Source organism: Convolutriloba macropyga, chromosome 1 (genome assembly GCF_964194025.1).
Source record: "Convolutriloba macropyga chromosome 1, txConMacr16.3, whole genome shotgun sequence".
NCBI lineage: Eukaryota > Metazoa > Xenacoelomorpha > Acoela > Convolutidae > Convolutriloba > Convolutriloba macropyga.
In genome coordinates, this window is record NC_134468.1 from 3,137,932 (window position 1) to 3,157,036 (window position 19,105).

The following is a 19,105-nucleotide window of genomic DNA, read 5'->3' on the forward strand; positions in this document are numbered from 1 at the left end:
AAGACTTACAAATGAAATTCGCTGTGCTTACCTATACTGGCCAGTTTTGACTCATCGCACGCAAACTCTACTATCCAACTAGCTATGATCGGAATGTTGTGTTGGAGAGATGACTGCACTTCCAGATAATTGTAGGACAAGTTAGCCAAGCAGCGCAGAAGCGGACTCAATTCAGTTATATTTGATATCCAATCACTTGATGATCGAAGTTGTTCAACTATTTCTTGTAGATATCTGTCGATTGGCAGATGAAGCTTTTCTTGTTGACAAATTCCCCTGTAAAACTAAAACAACAACTTGAACTGGAAGATGTTCAATTGAATCGTCGAATCAATTTAACGTCCAATATTCCGACCTGATCTGAGGAACTCATTATTCTGATCTCAAGTGAGATCAGAAAAATAATAATGGACCAGATTTCTTCATATTAATATTGATCCGCCGAAATATCAATCGAGGGCAGAGCAGATTGTTACTGCAAGAAAGTTTTTTGAATTCCTTTTTCTGGGCTAACCAATACTATTAATCAATACCAATAACCAATACCAAAAACTAAACACGTAATATAAATAGCCACAGTAAAAGAAACAGGCGGCAGATTACCGGAATAGCTGCGAAAGAATAGACTTGCGTGCTGTATGATAGAGATAGAAACATACAGATATAAGTTGAAAAAGTTATCGACGCCGCTCAAAAAACTATGTAAAAACATTCAGAGATCAATTAATAAAGCTTGTTAAAACTCATTGCTCAGAAGCCTTTTCATTAGGGACCTTTTTATTACAAATATGAGTTCCTTTGACCTTAAACTAATTCAAAATAAACTTGAGTTTTAGAGTGTAAATTAATTTTTATTGAGTGAGTTAAGTCACGTATGATCAGAATCTAATCACGCAAATGAGCTGAAAAAACGTTGGCTAAATGACGTCACGCGCGCAAATGCCGTAAGTGAGAGGAAGAAGTCATTCAGAAAATTTGACGTTTTCAGCTTTGCTGTGTGAAATATAAAGAGAAAAAGAGCGTCAGACGACGAAACAAAAAACATAGCAGGACCAGTCCTGACGTACAATTCAAAGAATTTTCATTGACTAAACAACAAACTAGACCTAGAACGGATGAGTGAATTGGGAAAACAATTTCGAAAAAAAACAAGATAAAACAAAAAAAAATCAAAATCAATGTCAAAATGCCGCATGAGAACAAAAAACCACCAGCGAGAAAGCGAATTTTTGTCCCAACACCATTTTCTCACTCTACTTTAAAATTACAGCGAAAAAACTTCACGCCGCAAAATCATCGCTTTTTCGCTCCACTCCCTGTTTCGGCGTGACCAAAATCACTACTACAATTTGACTTCAAAAATCATGAAAATATGTGTACAGATCTTAAAAAAAAGACAGTGCCCCAACACAATGCAAATTCTTTGAATTGTAAAAAACCAAGAGCACCGCAATATAGCTCCGCTCAGCTTACAGCTTTGCAGCTATAATAAAATTTGAAAACGAAAAAGACGAAAGAGATTAGAGAAGGAAGAAAGAATACTATGACAGGTAGATTCATTTACTATAGATACTGTGCATATTTTTAAAAACTGTATGAAGCCTTCTTCGATCGTTATCAACTCGATATCCACAATCACAAAAGCTAAACAGAAAACATTTCATCAATTTCAACGTGTTCATTTACACTCGGCGAATTAATATCAATGGGTGGGATCCTCTAACCATCAGTAAATGCTGATGTTTAATACAAAACATCAGAGCGCTCAAAATACAAAACTATCAAAACGAAACCACATGCATATCACTATATACTAACGCCAAATTTGAATACATAAGATCAGAACAAAAGACTTGGACCAGCTTTGTTCCAATTAGGAACTCAATTACTGTTGTCCGTACCTCATATCTGCAGAGGAGAGCAACAGTTTGGAATACTTGATACTCAAACTGTCCTCCACTACTTCCAGATGCAAGCTGCTCCAAACACACTTTTAAGCTGGCCTTCATCAACTCCGCCAAATTCTGATCTGCTGGTGGAAAAGTTGATTGATCTTTCAGAGCTCCCTCGACACTCGTCCACGTGTCGTCAGGCATAGGCGTTTTCCCATTCGAAGAATTCAAAAGCTGCTTAAGAGTTACTAACAGTGAATCCATCATATTGTTCTGATCCAATTGAAGATCAGATAACTCAGTCAAAATCAACTATACATTTCAACCTAGAAAACGAAAAATACTCAAAAATCAAATCATGCAAAAATGAATTGCAGGAAATTCAATTAGCGGCAGAAAAAAATTGCATTAACTGACAAGCTGACTCAAATAGTTCTAACTAGCACTATTCTGAAGAAAAACTCGGAAATTATATCAGCAAAACCTTTCATGACCCATCATTTGAAGAAGCTCTGATATTGGTGTATAAAATTCGCTTAAAATATTTACAGTAAACAATGATAATTTGATCCGGAAAGAAAAAAAACTTGTAATAATTCATTTTAACAATATTTCTGTATTTCCTTCTAAATATCTAGTAGGTCCTTTTTGCTCCTTCATTTCAATGCAGCAACCTTCAAATACAATACGCTTCAACTCAGGCGCAATTGAAATCCATTCAGTGACAAAAGTGTGATCAATTTCAGGACAGAAACTGAAATATAATTCTTGCAAACTTGAAATTAATGTCAACATCTGGACCATATTCCGATTGCTTAAATTTTTACAATTTGAGAGACGCAACCTGAGCAGATGACAAACATTCGATCTTCTGCGTGTCAACGTAAAAGCCATCATCATATTGTAAACATTCTCCTTGAATACAGAGCTGGCTGAGAATGAGAAATCCTCCAAAAAGAGCATAGCACCAAAAGATTTGAACGCGAAAATAGTAAAATTCGTCGACCGGTTTATCGTTAATTTCTTCAGATTTTTACAAGCTGATATAGTTTCTGCATCTAGATCGTCCAAGTGGAATGATCCGAGTTCTAACTCGATTAATTTGAGAGCTATTGGTTCTAATGTAAAGGTAAGCATTCGTGGAGAACAGTTGAACATGAGTGACACTTTTGTGATGCCGATAATCGTTGAAAAATTAGGCTCCATTGCTCTTTCGGTGATCTCTGCAAAAGAGTCGCAGATTAATTCTACTTTATCTTTTTCCTTTAATCAGCTCCTGTTGCGACAAAAAAAAACCAAGTGCATAATTTTGGGTGATATAATTTGTGAACCCCCGATGAGCTATAGAAATAAATAACAGTTGCAGAAAATTAAACTTAGCCGGAAAATAGCAACTGTTGACCCGCTTGGCGCACATTAAGATTGAAACAGAAAAAGAAAAAATAGCCGGCGATGCCGGAAAAGAGCCGCGATAGACACTTGTGGCCTTCCATGCATAGAAGCAACTAAAGAAATAAGATAGACAGATCGACCACCAGTCCTTTAATAGACAACCAGACTTTTTGTGTTAGATTCGGACTGTCAATTTTATGACACAAACGGTCTATAAGGAAAAAGCCCTAAAAGAGCTTTTTCAAAATTGATAATCAAGAATTAGGGCATATAAGTTTGGCACTACTTAGATGCACACTATTCACCTTTAACCATGATGTTCATAAAATTTAAAGTTCACTAAGCGGGTTCAGGAGTCTTTTTTGAGTGAGGTAAGTCAAGCAATTGACCTAAAAGCAGCACAAATGAAGTCACGCACACAAACTTTAACTGCAAAGCAGAAGAAGTCACTGAAGTCATTGAAAAAAATCAATTCCAAGAAGTCAGGTTGTAAGAATCATCGATTGAGATGACGAATTAAAAAACATAGCAGGACAAGTCCCCAAACACAATTCCAAGAATTGAATGAAAACTTAGAAGTACTCCACCAGACCAGCAGATCAATTGAACAATGCCATCCAAAACACAAACAAAATCATCTCGAAAAATTAAACAATCAAACAAACTAAACAAAAATATACTCATTGCTAAAACTATTGAAGCTTTTACACCTAAGGCAAAATTTGATCCCTTTAAATATAACTATTTCAAAAATTTGTTCAAAATAATTTTTTGTTTTCTAAATCGGTTTAGTATTATATCCGCAATACCTGAAACAAATTCCTGGCCCCTGAAGACCGATTAACTCGAAAAAATTTTTAAAAATGGCAAATATTTAATAACTTACCATCAAACCTTGGAACCTGGCTACCCAGGTAAGAAAACTGAATAAAAGACAAATGTTTTGTTCAAAAAATCTGAAAAAAAAATGCAAATTTACCTGGCTACTCTGGTAAGAAAGACTGAATAAAAGACAAATGTTTTGATCAAAAAATTTGAAAAATCAAAAATTTCTAAAATTCGAATACTTAAACTGTTGAAATCAGATCCATTGAAACTAACAACCATTCAGCAACTTTCATCAGACCGTTTAATAGGTTTTCTGGCACTTGAGAGTGGACAAACAAAAATTGACAAAAACCTTAAAAAAAATTGCAGATTTTATCAAAAAAATGCTAAATTTTAGATATTGAAATGTTGAAAAACAATCCATTATTACTAGAAAGAATGCAGTACCCTATTATCAAACCTGTAAGGAGATTCCCTGGCCCCTGAAGCTGGGAAAACTCGAAAAAACTTGAAAAAAATTGCAAAAATTAGTATCATTTTGCGTGTTTGCAGTACCAAAACATATAGCACATAAAATGGTCATAACAATTAATTTTGTCTCACAAAAGCCCTTCATCAACTTTTAAAAACTTCAAGCTAAGACTAATCAAACAAAAACCTCTTAACACTCGAGAGAGTACTAAAGCCCACCTCGAGCCTCTAACAAAACTTAATGCCCGCTGGGCTTTACCGTTTATCCCGTTTTGAAAGATCAAAGTCATTGAAAAAATGTGTGAACACATCTTAAAAAATAAACACAGCGCCCCAATACAATTCAAATTCTTTGAATTGTACAAAAACACGATGTCCCCAATAATAGCCGGTATCGCTTCAAGGCTATTAAAAATAAGAGATAGAAATTAACAATATTTTTCTAAGTGTCAAAAAATTTTTATTTGGTGTACAAATTCTGCATATTCGTTTAGACTCGAAAATTACACTTAATGGAGCTTCTAAACTGAACGCTATTAAGCATAGTACTAATGACAGCTAGCAATCGCTTGAATGAACATTGTAACCTAATGCACTATGACTTAATGACCGGGCTTTATATGCTTATCCTGTTTCTTTTAATCTGTTGATTTTGATCTTTTGAACTTGACCGTTTTCGCTAAATTGTGTACTTCAATGCGTGAGAGAATTTAAAATCCATTCAGTTGAAACAGTGAGTGAAGTAAGTGAGAAGTCAAGCGTGAAAATCGCGACTTATGTAAAACTTAAAACGTGATCAAAAGGTAAAGCGAAAACAACAGCAGGACATGTCCTGACGTACAATTCAAAGAATTTTCATTGACTAAACAAAAAACTAGACATAGAACGGACTATTAGTGCATTGGGAAAAACGATATTGAAAAAAACAAAGCAGATCAAAAGAAATAAAAAAAGAAAACCAAAGTGAAATGCCGCATGTGAACAAAACACCACTAGCGAGAAATGGAAATTTGGTTCAAACAAAACAACTAGGCATAGAATGAACTATGAATGGATTAGGAAAACCATTTAGAAAAAAAATCAGATCCTAAAAATCGAAAAAAAACAGTAAAAAAATAAAGTGAAATTGCCGCATATGAACAAAAACCTACTAACGAGAAAACGAATTTTCGTTCAAACACCGTTTTCTCACTCTACTTTAAAATTAGAGTGAAAAAATTTCGCTCCGCAAAACTACTCGCTTTTTCGTTCTTCCTGTTTCTGCGTGACCAAAATCACTACTCTAATTTGACTTCAAAAATCATAAAAATGTGTGAACAGATCTTTTAAAAAAAGAAACAGCGCCCCAATACAATTCAAATTCTTATAATTGTAAAAAAAAGGACAGCGCCTAAACAGTAGCCGTTGAGAGGCTGACGGCGGCTATTAATAAAATCAGAGAACAATGTTACGCTTTTTTTCTTGCCACTGATGCTGGAGGGTGGGATATTAGGAGAAAGTTCGATTAGGCGAAACTATAAAGTATCTAAAAAGAAAGCTTCCCTAACAATTGACTTTACACCCTACTAGCTTACAAAAACGCAGTCAAATGTTGTCTTAATTGCAAAGCATTTGCAACACTTCAGTTTAGATCCCTATCAATTGCTACAATATTTTGCTCGAAATTTTCTACACCTCATAGTTCTCAACTATTTAAAATGAAGCAATAAAATTGCTGTCATTTTCTCCACTCCTTCCTTTGTAACTTCTAACGAATTAATTTCCCGGATATTAGGTTTGCAGAGCTGATGAGTTTTTTTAATAAAGTAAATTTTACAAGCACTTGATTAATTGGTTTTAAGGTAAAGCCAATAGTACACTAGTCACAGAGTCACGGGATTTTTGAAGTGTCGTCCATAACGTCTATGAAGGTTTTATAATAGGCTTTCACCTAAAATTCACAAATTAGTTAAATTTTTACTTATGTAATTGACATCGACTAACTGAACTTTGGCTAAAGATCGTACGCTCCACTGATGCTATGAATTGGCGGGCAAAACAGTCTAAACATACCCGGCAGATTGCCGGAAAATAGCCGCCGTTGATTCCAATAAGCACGATTGGGATTGAAAGAATAGAAGATATTGAAAAAAACAAGATTTTTGTACAAAAACATTTTTTAAGTCCGATTTATTTTGATGGCAATTCGTAGTTGAAGATAACGTACTTCTGTTTCTTAGAGAGAGGCTACAGGGGCTACTATCAATACCAATAAGCATTAGAGACGGTAACTAAGACTTATAGTAACGACGTTCAAATAGCGGGCATCTAAAATTGGGCTTTATGGGTTTATCCCGTTTCTACTTCTGACTTCAATTTTTTATACTGACTCTGTTCATTTTGAATTGCTTTGCTGAGCAACTGATGTTCAAAATCACTTTTAGCAGAATGAGAGAAGAGAGAAACTAGTCTAGAGAAGTCAAAAAGATATCACGCAAAATGTTGAAAAAGCGGCAAAATGAGGTAAAGCGAAAAATTTTTTTATTCGACGAAGTAAAAAAAAAAATAGGAGCGCTATAATAGCCGGCTGAGAAGATGAGGCGGCTATTAATCAACTAAAAAGTGGCGTAAGTTATGCAACTGTCGTAACCGAAACGAAAAAAGGCTCAAAACATTATCTTACGGTTGCTATCACCTTGTTGAAACTATCCAACAACTCGGCTTTGACTCTGAGTTTGATAAATTTCCGATGGCGACAAGAACCGTGTGCTGTTATAAATGGAGCTAGCAATTCTAGCCAAATGATCGTTTAGCAGAAAGAAAAAATTGAATTCTAGCCAAACGCTTGAAATTCACTGGCCAAACAATCTGATTGGTTGAATAAAGGACCTCAATTATAACAAATGGCGATTGAAACCAGTCGTCATTATTTGTTCATCTATGCGGTCGGGTTGTTTTGTTCACTCGTGCGACCAAGGATATCCAAATGACGATTGTTTTTCCCATACACTCGTGCGACCAAGGATATCTATGCGTTATGCTATTTTAATAAAACTTGAAATTTAATTGCTGCATTTGAAACTGACCAATGGAATTGGGGGGATTAATTGGCTTGATTTCTCATTTTTTTCTCATTCTATTGGAAGCCCTTTCGGCTAGATCGTCCTCTTCCATTACTCATCAATTAACTCTCATAGCAAAATCAACAGTTGCATAACTTACAGGTGAAACACACTACGGTACCAAAAAGCTAGTACATCTGAAGATTTTCTAAAGAGCAATACAAATACCAAATATTATAACATTTTGAGCTCATATTTGTTCTCTAATAACGCGCCAATACGCCTTTAGCCTTTTTAAGGTCTAGCAGACGGTTTGTATAGTTTTCATGCATGTTTCTCACGACGTCTGCCTTAATTTCGTTCCAAACTATACATTACCGTACATCGGTAACAAACTTTTTTCGATTTTTTTTGACAATTTAGAGGGTCTTGTGCTCGATTTTTGGGGATCGAAATTGTTATTTTTCAAGTAACGTTTGTATGCATACTCTGCAGTGGAGCTTGATTACAAGCTGAGTTGCTTTTGTACTTTAGATCATGAAAATCTGACATCTCGTAGCGTATCAACTAGGCAAACGGTCAATGAACAAAGCGGTTTAACCATCTTTTCTGTTTAAGCGGAGAAAGTGAGAATGAAATTTCTCTTAAAACTTTAAATTTCACACCCTTTTTCACGCTTTAGCGCAAATCATGCTTATGAAGGACGAATCATGCTTTAAAAGCAGAAATTATGCTATACGTAGCTTTTTGGTACCATAGTGTAAATTGTTTGTGCCCAGTCAAAGTCCACACTGCGAAAAACTGAATCAGTGGTGAAAAACACTACTTTGGTATTAGACTATCGTTTCCCGTCTCCCGTTTCTCGCAACTGTTGCTATATGAAGTGGTGAGAAAAGATTGACGGAAAAATATTGTTCAATAAACAGCGGTGTGGGAAAAATATCGTTCAATAAACAGCGGTGTGGTGTATACTGTTTTCATGTTAACCAGAGCTGATTTAATACATTACCACAGGGGGGGGGTTGATATCCCTTTCTAAAAATTATTCAACAACCCAGCCTCTCCCAGGAGTTCGATAACTTCTCGATGGCATTATTCATGTATAACAACCTATTGCCGTTTTGTCACGCGACTGTAATTCTTCACGTCTGTAACCAATTATATTGTCGTTAAATTTTTAAGCTACAGAAAAATCGAGCGAGGCAAACACGTACAATAGCTTTCAACCAAAATTGAAGACAAAAACTAAGCTTGGGGCATACTAGATCCCAGATATTATACATAACTAACTGATAGCTGTCAATTGAGGAAAACTTTGCCCAATTTGAAACCAAATCTCTTCTTCCTCATCTCTCTGATTTGTAACAAAATCAAATGTTAACTCTCTGATACTTAGACAAACAGCGCTTAGTTTCACAACTGTTTCTACAGAAATGCTCTTCAATTCCAATTTCATAACATTCGGCAAAATTGCTGGCATTGTTGAGAACAACGAATCAACGGAATAAACAAAGTTTTTCCAAGCTATGGACACTACTCTTTCGCTACGTTCGGATAAAAACGATTTTAAGGTAACTAGACACGCGGCATAACCAAGTAATGGTTTCGCTGAAATCTTGATATCTGTCCAATTTTCGTCCACCAAATCTTTTAAATACGTGCAGCAGCTTCTCGCGTGTAATTTGTCAGAGTAGTCCAGAAAGTTGATTATTTCGCATTGGATATGATAAGGCAGTAAAAATAAGAAACAATTGCAATTAGAGTTCTCCGTTTCTGCTTCTGCCATCACAATTCGTCAGAGGTGTATTCAAACTAACTTTCATCCATAACTTAAAAAATGGAAATTTAGAATCAAAGAAGATGGTATGGTATTTGTGCCCACTCATTCGATATCAACAAAACTTAAAACCCTAGGAACTTGTAAAAATTAAACTTGTTAAAAATCTGCAAAGGAGAATAATGTAGGTTGTGTTCTAATAACAATGATAGTTTTTCAGAGCCCTATAATTGAGTGCCATAGTACATCAAATAAAAAACATAGCCGGAAGAATTCCGGAATCAACTCGAATCTTCGGAACCTCACAAACAACACAATAATTGAAGCAAAAACCAATTTCTTTTAATTGAAACATTTATTCTTTGCCTCGCCACATTTAATCAAAACAGAGTAAAAACTGTCATAACGAGAAAAATTTGAGCATTGACATCATTCATACAAGCTTACATAAAAAACAATAAAGACATCATCAAGAAACCGTATAAATGAAACTGCACAGCTTCATTTATATGGTAATGAAGCAAAAATAACAACGAAATCTTGATATCGCAAAATTTAGTATTATTAGATATCTAGTGAAGTATCTGTAACACTAAAAATGCCAAAATTTTTAGGGTCCTTAAATACTGATAGAATCACAAAACTAACCTGGTATAAACGAAAAACTTAGTCAATTGATCTTGCTGCAAAGCCGCAATTGATCTTGCAGTCCAAAAAACACGTTGGGAAAACAAAAGGCAGATTAAGTTCTGAGAAACTGAAAAATTTTCAAAAAACCTAATTTAGGACTCAGGCAAACATTTAATTTCTTTCTTTGGCGTCACAGTAATTAGGACAAAAATAAGATCTACTTCTCTCTTGTTGGATATAGACAGCACGAATACACACTACGGCAAAACCTTTTAAAAGTTCTTGCAGAAAATCCTCAGTGCTACATTAGTTTAAACGAAACGAAACCAAACCAACAAAAAAATCGAATACAAATGCTGAACCATGTAAAATTTTTCTGTAAAATGAAAAAAATAGCGGGCTAAAAAACAAAAAATAAGAGGCAAAAAAACTAGTAGTCTTAGAAGAATGCAAGAATGAGACATGCTAGAGTATGGAGAACACGGACATATTGTTAAAAAAACAAAGAAACAAAACCACTAATTCGAAATTTTCGAAAATTTAAATGCAATACCAAATCATTAATTGGCATTTATGGCTTTAAATACATGAAATAAATGAAAATTCGAAACACTAAATTACTTCGATTAAATTGTCGTCAAAATATTGTTAAAACCGCAAAACAAGAAGTATTGAATTTCAAAGACTTAACGCCAAAAAATATATAACACGAATAATTTTTCAGAGCCCTATAATTGAGTGCCATAGTACATCAAATAAAAAACATAGCCGGAAGAATTCCGGAATCAACTCGAATCTTCGGAACCTCACAAACAACACAATAATTGAAGCAAAAACCAATTTCTTTTAATTGAAACATTTATTCTTTGCCTCGCCACATTTAATCAAAACAGAGTAAAAACTGTCATAACGAGAAAAATTTGAGCATTGACATCATTCATACAAGCTTACATAAAAAACAATAAAGACATCATCAAGAAACCGTATAAATGAAACTGCACAGCTTCATTTATATGGTAATGAAGCAAAAATAACAACGAAATCTTGATATCGCAAAATTTAGTATTATTAGATATCTAGTGAAGTATCTGTAACACTAAAAATGCCAAAATTTTTAGGGTCCTTAAATACTGATAGAATCACAAAACTAACCTGGTATAAACGAAAAACTTAGTCAATTGATCTTGCAAAGCCGCAATTGATCTTGCTGTCCAAAAAACACGTTGGGAAAACAAAAGGCAGATTAAGTTCTGAGAAACTGAAAAATTTTCAAAAAACCTAATTTAGGACTCAGGCAAACATTTAATTTCTTTCTTTGGCGTCACAGTAATTAGGACAAAAATAAGATCTACTTCTCTCTTGTTGGATATAGACAGCACGAATACACACTACGGCAAAACCTTTTAAAAGTTCTTGCAGAAAATCCTCAGTGCTACATTAGTTTAAACGAAACGAAACCAAACCAACAAAAAAATCGAATACAAATGCTGAACCATGTAAAATTTTTCTGTAAAATGAAAAAAATAGCGGGCTAAAAAACAAAAAATAAGAGGCAAAAAAACTAGTAGTCTTAGAAGAATGCAAGAATGAGACATGCTAGAGTATGGAGAACACGGACATATTGTTAAAAAAACAAAGAAACAAAACCACTAATTCGAAATTTTCGAAAATTTAAATGCAATACCAAATCATTAATTGGCATTTATGGCTTTAAATACATGAAATAAATGAAAATTCGAAACACTAAATTACTTCGATTAAATTGTCGTCAAAATATTGTTAAAACCGCAAAACAAGAAGTATTGAATTTCAAAGACTTAACGCCAAAAAATATATAACACGAAACAAAGCCTTGAGGGTGCAAAAAAAACACTAACAGTTAAACCATAAATAAACGAAAAACTTGGGAAAATTGGACACAAATAACCAAAATCGGACAAGTATATGTGAAATTTTATAATGTAGCCGGCAGATTGCCAGAAAACCATTGACTCGCTTGATACACATCGGGATTGAAACAGGAAAAAAAGAAGAGATAAATTGACTGATTTTTTTCTGTTTTTTTTTTTCAGAGTCCAAAAGTGATCTAATTTGGCGTGCAGTTTCAGTTGGATTCTAAACCTATACTTTATTCAGCTTCTAGACTGAAAGCTAATAAGCTTAATACCAATGTCAGCTAGCAAACACTAATGTACTTTGATAATCTAGATCTCAATGACTTAATGGTGGGACTTTATCGGTTTATCCCGTCTCTTTTGATTTTGATCTTTTGACTTTGACAGTATTCACCACAAAGCGTAATTTGCCTAGTTAAATGCGTGAAAGAATTTAAAATCCATTCAGTTGAAACAGTGCGTGAAGTAAGTCCGACGACAAACGTGAAAATCATGACTAATGTAGAACGAAAAACGTAATCAAATGGTAAAGCGAATTAAAAAAACAACTCTCGTTCTGGAGAATTTTTTAGACAAGCCACTGTAAATGGCGGCCTTATTCTTTCGCTACGAAACGAAAACATAGCCGGAAGATTGTCGGAAAAAAGCCTCCGTTGACGCACATCCGGATTGAATCGGAAAAAAAAAGAAGAGATAGAAATTGACAAAAAATTTTCCTAATTTTCAAAAAACTGTTATAATTCAATGTGCAGTTTCAGTTAGATTCTAAACCTATACTTAATTCAGCTTCTAAACTGACGGGTATTAAGCTTAATACTAATATCAGCTAGCAATCGCTCTAGTGACCTTTGATAACCTAATGCAATATGACTTAATGACCGGGCTTTATCGGTTTATCCCGTTCCTTTTGACTTCGATTTTGATACTTTGACATTGACCATATTGACTACAATGCGTAATTCAATGCTTGAAAGAATTTAAAATCTATTTAGTTGAAAAAGTGAGCGAGGCAAGTCAGCAGTCAAACGTGAAAATTGTGACTTATGTAAAACGAAAAACGTGATCAAAATTTAAAGCGAATTAAAAAAAGGAGAGCGCCTAAATAATAGCCATTGAGAGGCTGAGGGCTGCTATTAAAGACACAATTACTTCAGTTAAAAAAGGAGCGCACATCATGATTTGTTAGCGGGACGTTACCATGCATACTTTTTAATGAAAAATTGTCCGCTCAAAGATCCAAGAAGAGAGAAACAGGAAAAATCCGACAATTAACAAAAAATGAAAAACATAAGACAACTTCGCATTTGAAAGGCACTATTAGGCTCCAAAAACATTTTAAATCAATTTCAGAAAGTGCCATATCAATGCAGCATTGGTCAAAAATAACTTCTATCAACAAACAAACAATAAAAAACTTGCGATTTTAATATATACAAACCATTTTCGTTCTGTTCAAATTGTCCAGTAACACATCTGCAAGACCTAAAAAACATTCATTAGCCCTAAAGGAACAATAAACTCTTCCAAATGAAAAATTCTCAAAATTTGAAAACAATCCAGCACTTGACCGAAATGTTGCTGCAAATCAAGATATTAATATCTTCAGAACCATCCTATTGTCTCCAGAAACAATACAGCAACCCCATTTCAAGCCTAGAAAAAGCTTCACTAGACATTTCAAGCCTAGAAAAAGTTTCAAAGAATGATAAACTCGGAAAACGAAAACAACTTTCAAAAACTTTGAAATAAATAGCAAATTCTTTCAAGAAATTGCTAAAATTCTTGATAAAATGTTCAAAAAACAATTTCATTGCCACTAGAAACTATGCAGTACACTATTAATAAAGCCTAGAGGAGGTTACCTGCCACTTGTTTCAGAAAAGAAAAAACCTTGAAAAAAACTGCAAATTCTATCAAAAAATTGTTTAAACTCGTGATAAATATCCATTAAGCCATTTTTAAGACTTATAAACGATTCATTGGCCGAAAGAGATAGGAAAACTTGAAAAAATGACAAAAATTTTTAGAAAATTTGAAAACTGCAAAATTTACTAAAACTTTTTGTAATTAAGTTTGCATTACCAAAATTTATACCTCAGAACAGTTATGAATAGCATTTAAAGTTTGCACAAGACCACTAGCAGCTTAGGCAATTGTCAATTGAAGTCCTGCTAAAAAAACCAAAAAAAATAGACTTTCCCAGCAACTTCAGTACAATTAACACCTTAAAGACAACTAAAGCTAGCTGAGGGCCTCTATTTCAACTTAATGCCCGGCGAGCTTTACCTACGAAACCCTTTTCGAAAGCTAAAAGTCATCAGAAAAATGCGTGAAAGCATCTTAAAAAAGACAGTACACCAATATAACCGAAGTACTCTGGATTGCAAAAACAGGACCGCTATAGTAGCCGGCTGAGAAACTGAGAGCGGCTATTAATAATGAAACTTGCATAGAGAACTAAAAAGATTTCACGCAAAATGATGTCACACATTATCAAAACATTTTGCTCGCTGGTCAAAAATTTTTTCACACTTTTTCTCGCTCTCTCTCAAAAATGCTGCAAGAACTGAAAATCACTCGCTCTTCTCTCTGTCCTTCAAATCGTTCAGCCGTTTGAACTAAAAGATTAGTTTTCACGTGCGGCATTGACCTTTACATCCTGTTTTAAATAGAATGCAAAAAATTATCGATAAAAAATAAGACGCTCCATCAATACTCCTCTTCGAGTTGTAAAAAACCAAGAGAAGGCCAGTAACATCCCCAGCTTCCGCTTTGCGGCTATTAAAAATATTGACAGGAAAAACGGACACAAAAGAGGAACAAAAGCAACAAAAATATCACATAATGTCTGCTAGCTACCAACAATTTGATACACGCCAATAAAACACTAAAACTGTAGCCAAAACCTTTGGTTAGAAAAAATGTGTTCAAAATTTAAAGAACTGCTCTCCGAGTACCAAACGTAAACAAAAAAATACTAGCTCCAAAAAACTTTTCTCACACCTTTTGCCCCTCTCTCAGGAAGAAGCATGATCAATTCTTTTCACGTGCGGTATTTCCTGCTCCAAATACACTTCAGCTAAAACGCAATCTTTTGAGCTCTTGCCTTCCACACATCAGCCGCGTCTAATAAAGATTCGTTTCGACAAGAATTTATTCATCATTTTGTATTCAAAAGATCTTTGGATTTCACATAATAGCCTTATCCGATAAGGATTCGTTGCAACAGGAATCTATTCATCATTCTGTATTCAAAATTATTAAAAATTCACATGCAACCTGAATACTCAAAGTTTAGCGAAGATGCAACTAATATTTACAATAACAGAGACAACATAATATTATAAGCGACGTTTATAAGATTGACATGACAAGCAATTAAATATTACAAATTCACAATAGATATTGACAACGCCATTCAAAATAGGATTTGATCGTGATCATGACTTTCTCGGCCTGCAGTGCTTGAAGGTACACTGCAAGCTGGGCTTCTCCTAGGATGTGTTGATTGCTATCGATTACTTCAAATGGGTTCATCAATGGCAATTTCAGTGAAGTCTCCTAAATCAGCGCCTGAGTCAACACAGCACACTAGTGTCTTCATATTTTTAAACCGAATTGATCTGAATTTTGAACAGAAATTTTCTTTCTCAATCATACTGTGAACTATGGTCGAGCCCAAATTCAGCAGGAAAAATGAATATGAGGTTATACTTTCTTTCTCCGCTCCACAAAATTTTTTATTGAATTACATACATGTATACTAGATAAGAGCGATTGCAGAGACAAAAGAGTCAACATAATAGCAACGGGACAGTGTCCGCGGTTATTAAGTGGTTAAGAGGGCAAATCAAAATAATCCCAAGCATAACACTTACCCGTTTTCAGCTCGACTTGTTCTTGTCCGTTGAAGGTTGATGCAGTTGTCAGATGATGAGGAGGATGATGTCCATTGCTTAATTGGGAATGGGGAGGTGAGATTGAGGGGGGCTCATTGACTACCAATTTGGGTTCCACTGTCATTCCGTCAATTATGCTGTGTGATATGTCTGTAGTTGTCAGCAGGTCGTCATCTTCGTCATCAATCGTGTGCCTATCCAAGGCATTATTCCTGTTAATAAATTTCTATTTTGAGAAAAATCATTGCATAAGGAAAACAATAACCGACTAACGTCGGATGAATTGCTCTCGAACGACAGGACGGGAAATTTAATTCAGGGGGTGTCGTATAGAACTTTTTATGGCTCCAAAAAAATTGACACCAGAGGGAAATCTCACCCTCCCCGATGGTAGTCTGCTACCTTAACCACTCAGCTCTACTGGCATTGCATTCGACTCACTTACAGTCGGCTCTATTTCAGCCAGACTTAATAACTGAATAAGAGCAATTTAGATCAGACACAAAAATCATTGTTCCGACCCCACTTGTGGGGGGGAGGAACTATATACTCAAATGGGTTTTTTTTTGTTCCGTGAATTTTGGCCGACCGATATATTCATTGTAGAGAAATGTGCGTGGTATCATTAAAAAGCTCGTCCAGCGTAGAATTCGAAATTAAAAAGATTTTTTTGAATTTCGTTTTTTTCGAGGAGTTATCGAGGTTTAGTGAACACGAGGTTTAGTTCACATCGAAGTTTCATGTGAACACTGGATATTTGGTTCACTTTTGTTCACTTTTACCGTAATTTTCGTTCGAATTAACGTTTTTTCTACGAAAAATTTAATTCAAAAGTAGATTTCACGCCAAAAAAAATCAATTTTAGGTTTTTAATAGACGAAAGGAGATAATAAAGACTAGTTCTAGTCTTAGAGGGAAGTTTAATATATAAAAAAAATTCGAATTAGGTTTGGGAGCTCTTTTTTTAGAAAATTTTGCAATTTTTTTGTTTTTTCAAGTCACCTAGAGACTACTAGACACTTTTAATATCGAAGTTCCGTTAATGACAAACCTTTTTTACGATCAAATGAAGCCCAATGAACAAAAAATTTGTTTCGAAGGGATCGCTCGTTTTTTTTTTGGACTCGTATCTCAAATTTCGTAATTTCAAATGAAATTTTGATTTATTTTTTCAGGTTTTACTAAAGTTTTATAATCCTATGGCATAAACTTGTTGACTAAAGGTGCAATAGACTTGCTAATGAGCATTAAGTGAACCTATCTAGTGCTGTGAGTGGACAGCTAATGGCTCTTAAGACTTTGAAAATAAATTTTCGAAAGTTTTTTTAAAATTAGTAAATCATAAACTTATTCTTGTGAACTGTAAGTTCGTCTCAGTAAAAACAGGATTGAACTCCTTCATACCACTGCAACATAAGTTAATCTTATTGGCGGCTTTATCAAATAACTATTGGTTATACGTCTTCAATGCCACAAGATTTCAAATTTTTTTAAAAATTTTTTGACATTTCGTTTTATTGGTTCATTTTGAAATCTTATCACGTCATCCTAATATTGATGGCTACATCTTCATGTAGTGAACACGTCCAAAGGATCCAAGATAAAACTTTCTGAGAAAAAAATATGGTTTAAATGGCTTCAACACTTTCTCCCATTTTTCTAAAGAAATTTTGGTTTTTGCCCGTATTTGTTGTTTTTTTTTCATAGTCATAAGACATATTGTGATGTCTCATTGATTACCTAGGCATAATAAACATCCTTGTATTCACATCGTGGCATAGCTGAGCTTATTCATTGAATTCCTATGAAAGCTTTTGAGTTTAATGGCTGTTAAGACTTAAAATATTTTTTTATTTTTTTTAACATAAATCAATCTTAAGCTTATTTTCGTGGATTGTAAGTCAGTCTCGGTAATGACAGAACCGCTTTTTTTCTACATCAGCAACAATTTATCTAGTTAGCGGTTTTATCTTCTAACTATTGGTTTTTTTTACTTCGGTGCACGAGTTTTCATAATTTTTATAATTTTTGGATTTTTTTGGTAATTTTGGTTCCTTTTGAAATCGTATTACGTTATCCTAATGTTGATAGCTCCCATTGGCTTAGACGTTCAATGGATCGTTGAAAAAGTTTTGAGAGAAAAAAGCTTATGGTTTTAATAGCTTCGACACTTTCTTCTCTCAATTTTCTACCGAACTTTTGGATTTTGCCTGTTTTTGTTGTTCTTTTCATAGTCAATGACTTGTTGTAATGTCTTATTGATAAATTTTGAATGACAAACATCCTAGTCGTCACATCATCTAGGCATAATTTAGCGTATTAAATGCCTTCCGTTGAAAGCTGTAGAATTTTTTGACTTTGATACTAGGGGTTTTCTCAAAATTTTCGTGGTTTTGATGTATTTTTCTTTGCCATACGACTTATTGTGATGAGTTATTGATGTCACATTAATGAAACCTATGATTGCTATTTCATCGAGGCAGAATTTAGTGTGTTTAATTAACTTAAAATGTAGCACTTTTTTTAAATTCAAACATCTATTTTTGTTATCTCTTCATTTGGTTGACAATTAAGTCAAAAATGTAGATGAGCTCGGGTCGGAACATCATGTGCGAACGCACATTAACGAGCCGCCTTGTTAAATCAAAAGTCACTAAAGAGGGAAAGAATGTTCTCGAACAAAACTGCTGACACTTGTGAATGAGAAAATTAGATCACGCAAAATGAAAAAGTGAAGGGCGTAAAAGTCACTCGAAAAGTCAAAACGGCCATGGAAATAGTTTCCATAAAAAGACCAAAACGTTTTCAATAATTGCTTCAAACTTCGATCAAGAGCAATAAAAAAATTTTCAAAAGTACTCAACGTCAACGTCAAAAACATTAAAAGATGTGATCATACATTCTTGTCGCTGAAAAAATCATAATTAAAATAAAAAATTAAACTACTTCATTCGCAAAGCATTGTTGCATTATGATTTAAAGAAAAAGCATACACGGAAAAGCATACACAGCAGAGTGCCAGGAATAGGCCGCCACTGATTTTCATGCACCCCATATTCATTGAAACAAGAACAGAAATGATTGCAACAAAATAATAAAAATGAGTACCATTTTGATTGCACTTCGTAGTTAGGAACAATACTGTTTCTTAATGAGAGAATACAAAAACTAGTGTCAATAGAAATAAGCATTAGACCTGAATTAGCGAAAAGCATTGGACCTGAATTAGCGCAAAAACCGTGCATATAGATCTAGACTAAATAGTTTATCTCGCATCTAA

The 19,105-nt window shown here is 34.3% G+C and overlaps 2 protein-coding genes across 2 annotated transcripts in view; both read right to left on the reverse strand.

The window, feature by feature from the left end:
- LOC142358299 (uncharacterized) overlaps window positions 1-19,105 on the reverse strand; it is a 140,642-nt gene that overhangs the window by 13,994 nt on the left and 107,543 nt on the right. The window contains exons 2-3 of the mRNA XM_075409753.1: window positions 1,902-2,218; window positions 32-284 (exon numbers count right to left, since the gene is read on the reverse strand). Of these exons, the coding sequence (XP_075265868.1) occupies window positions 32-284; window positions 1,902-2,159 (511 nt within the window). The 5' untranslated portion in view covers window positions 2,160-2,218. The remainder of the gene's footprint in view (window positions 1-31; window positions 285-1,901; window positions 2,219-19,105) is intronic.
- LOC142358407 (palmitoyltransferase ZDHHC20-B-like) overlaps window positions 15,063-19,105 on the reverse strand; it is a 111,657-nt gene continuing 107,614 nt past the window's right edge. Inside the window, exons 7-8 of the mRNA XM_075409840.1 lie at window positions 15,805-16,037; window positions 15,063-15,487 (exon numbers count right to left, since the gene is read on the reverse strand). Coding sequence (XP_075265955.1) covers window positions 15,450-15,487; window positions 15,805-16,037 — 271 coding nt within the window. The 3' untranslated portion in view covers window positions 15,063-15,449. The remainder of the gene's footprint in view (window positions 15,488-15,804; window positions 16,038-19,105) is intronic.